This window comes from Barbus barbus (genome assembly GCF_936440315.1).
Source record: "Barbus barbus genome assembly, chromosome: 33".
Taxonomy (NCBI): domain Eukaryota; kingdom Metazoa; phylum Chordata; class Actinopteri; order Cypriniformes; family Cyprinidae; genus Barbus; species Barbus barbus.
The window spans coordinates 1,367,063-1,369,880 of NC_136761.1; the positions used below are offsets into that span (position 1 = coordinate 1,367,063).

At 37.9% G+C, this 2,818-nt stretch overlaps 1 protein-coding gene across 1 annotated transcript; it reads left to right on the forward strand.

Moving 5' to 3' along the window:
- Positions 1 to 1,326: 1,326 nt before the first annotated feature.
- On the forward strand, positions 1,327 to 2,163 carry LOC306853124 (gap junction beta-1 protein-like; the record flags this gene model as incomplete). Its single annotated transcript, XM_079390320.1, has 1 exon — positions 1,327 to 2,163. Exon 1 carries the CDS (start codon positions 1,336 to 1,338, stop codon positions 2,161 to 2,163), a length of 828 nt encoding a protein of 275 aa, XP_079246446.1. The 5' UTR covers positions 1,327 to 1,335.
- Between the last annotated feature and the right edge of the window lie 655 nt (positions 2,164 to 2,818).

Consider the following 2,818-nt stretch of genomic DNA (forward strand, 5'->3'; position numbering starts at 1 on the left):
CTAAAAAAGTAATTAATTACTAGCTACTAATTACATTTGTGTCTTTAGATTACTGTACTAATTACTCCCTGTAAAAAGTATTGCATTACTTATTACTAATTACTTTCTAAATGCCATATTTGAACAATACAAGGATGGACATTTAACTGCTCTTTTTAAGTCTTTCAAAGAAATAATATAAAATTGCATAAATTATTCTTGAGCTGACCAATGTATAGTCAGAAGGTTACATTAAAAACATACAGTTACATTTTAACATTAGATGTTAAATGTTGATGTTAAATTCACTATTGTTTTATATAGATTTGTTCGGTCACACTTTATTTGAAGGTTCAGTTCTTGCTCATAACAAACCAGTAACTTGAGTTTTGCCACAATAAACTCCTAATTTTCTGTTTATTAATAGTAAGGTAGTTTTTAAGTTTAGGTATTGGGTAAGATTAGGGATGTAGAATATGCTCATGCAGAATATGTGCTTTATAAGTACTAATAAGAGTGTAAAGACCATCGACTCTACCGTGCGACTCCACCGGGCAGGGACACCGGCAAGGGATAGTAGTAGCTTTTTATTTAATTTTTTCATTGATATGTTTATTATTGAAATGTTGTTGTTATATGCATGTGTTAATTTGATTTAATTTCTTTATTTTCTTAAATATGTGGGTAGATAGTATTTATAGAGTTGTAACTTTTTAGTTTTAGTTACTTTTTCTTATTTGTAAGTCGCTTTGGACAAAAGCGTCTGCTAAATGACAAAAGTAAAGTAAGTAAAGTAATAAACAGCCAATTTCTTAATAAAATGCATGCTAATAAGCAACTAGTTAATATAATGAACTGGTCTCTATACTGAAGTGTACCAGTTGTTCTATAGACTTGAATATTTAATGTAATTCCATCAGAAGTATCTGTAATTATTAAGAGTAAGTCATTTTTGATTACGCTTTATTTTAAGGTGTCCTTGTTACAGTGTAATTCTACATTTAAATACTGAGTAATATTAATTAACTACATGTACTTACTATATGGTTAAGGTTAGGATTAGGGTTTGATTTAGAGTTACTTGCATTTACGTTTACATTTAGTCATTTAGCAGATGCTTTTATCCAAAGTGACTTACAAATGAGGACAATGAAAGCAATCCAAATCAACGAAAGAGCAATGATATGCAAGTGCTATAACAAGTCTCAGTTAGCTTACTTGCATGTAATTATGCATAATAGTAATAGTAAGACTTTCAAAAGAAACAAATGCAGTAAGAATAAGAGATTGAACTTGATGAAACAGATTAAAGTACTGGTGCTTTGCCTGCTCTTCTCTGCAGACCTCGAGTCCACCATGAACTGGGCGTCGTTTTACGCGGTGATCAGCGGCGTGAACAGGCACTCGACAGGCATCGGCCGCATCTGGCTGTCGGTCATCTTCATCTTCCGGATCATGGTGCTGGTGGTGGCGGCCGAGAGCGTGTGGGGCGACGAGAAGGCGGGCTTCACCTGCAACACCCAGCAGCCCGGCTGCGACAGTGTGTGCTACGACCAGTTCTTCCCCATCTCCCACATCCGCCTCTGGGCTCTGCAGCTCATCCTGGTGTCCACGCCGGCTCTGCTGGTGGCCATGCACATCGCTCACCGCCGTCACGTCGAGAAGAAGATCCTCAAGATCTCCGGCCGCGGGAGCGCCAAGGACTTCGAGAACATCAAGAGCCAGAAGTTCAAGATCATCGGAGCTCTGTGGTGGACCTACATTATAAGCATCGTCTTCCGCATAGGTTTGGAAGTGGTTTTCTTGTACATTTTTTACTTGATCTATCCAGATATCAAGATGGTGCGTCTCGTGAAGTGTGACTCCTATCCCTGTCCCAATACAGTGGACTGTTTCGTGTCGCGTCCTACAGAGAAGACCATCTTCACTATCTTCATGCTGGCCGTGTCTGGAGTCTGTGTCTTGTTGAACATTGCAGAAATTGTGTTTTTAATAGGCCAGGCGTGTATGAAATACTTTCAAGGAGCAGTGGGTGAACCCAAAGCGCCTTGGCTCACTCAAAAACTGGCAACTTACAAGCAGAATGAAATAAATCAGCTGATATCAGAGCACTCATTCAAGCCCAGATTCAACGTTGGGAGAAAACCTCCCATGGATAAGAGCGAACGCTGCTCTGCTTTCTAGATGGAGGTTTCTATCAGTAGTTCATGGAAAGTGGATGTCTGTAATCATATTAATCAATTGTCATTGATTTACTTTGTTACTTTCGTTTTAAAGACCCCTCTATATGTGAGGAGTGATCATGCACTTTTAAAAATAAAGGTGCTTCAAGAACATTTTTGTCTAAATGGTTCCATAAAGAACCTTCAACATCTGAAGAACCTTTCTGTTTCACAAAAGCTTCTTTGTGGCGAAAGATTCAAATAAAAAGGTAATAAAAAGATGGTTCTGTAAAGAACCTTTGACTGAATGGCTCTTCTGTGCATTGGTGTAACGAACCTGTTAAGCACCTTTATTTTTAAGAGTGTGGGGGCAAATATGCTGGAGAACCGTCAAATATCACACATTTGAAATGGCACAAGTGTCCATCTGGTCCTAAAAAGCAGATAAGAGCAGAGAAATACTTGGGTTTCACACTAAGCAAACACTGGAGAGGGTAAACAGTTCGTCATTTGCTTCTGTGCTGAAGTTAATATTTGTGCAAAAAAATATTTGACCAATAGAGGGTCTATACACAAATTGACCTTTCGTCTCAATATGAAAATAAAAACCGGCATGGCTTGCTGTGTGGAAGGTGGAGTACGTTTTAACCTTTTTAATGTATTAGTATATGTTATTT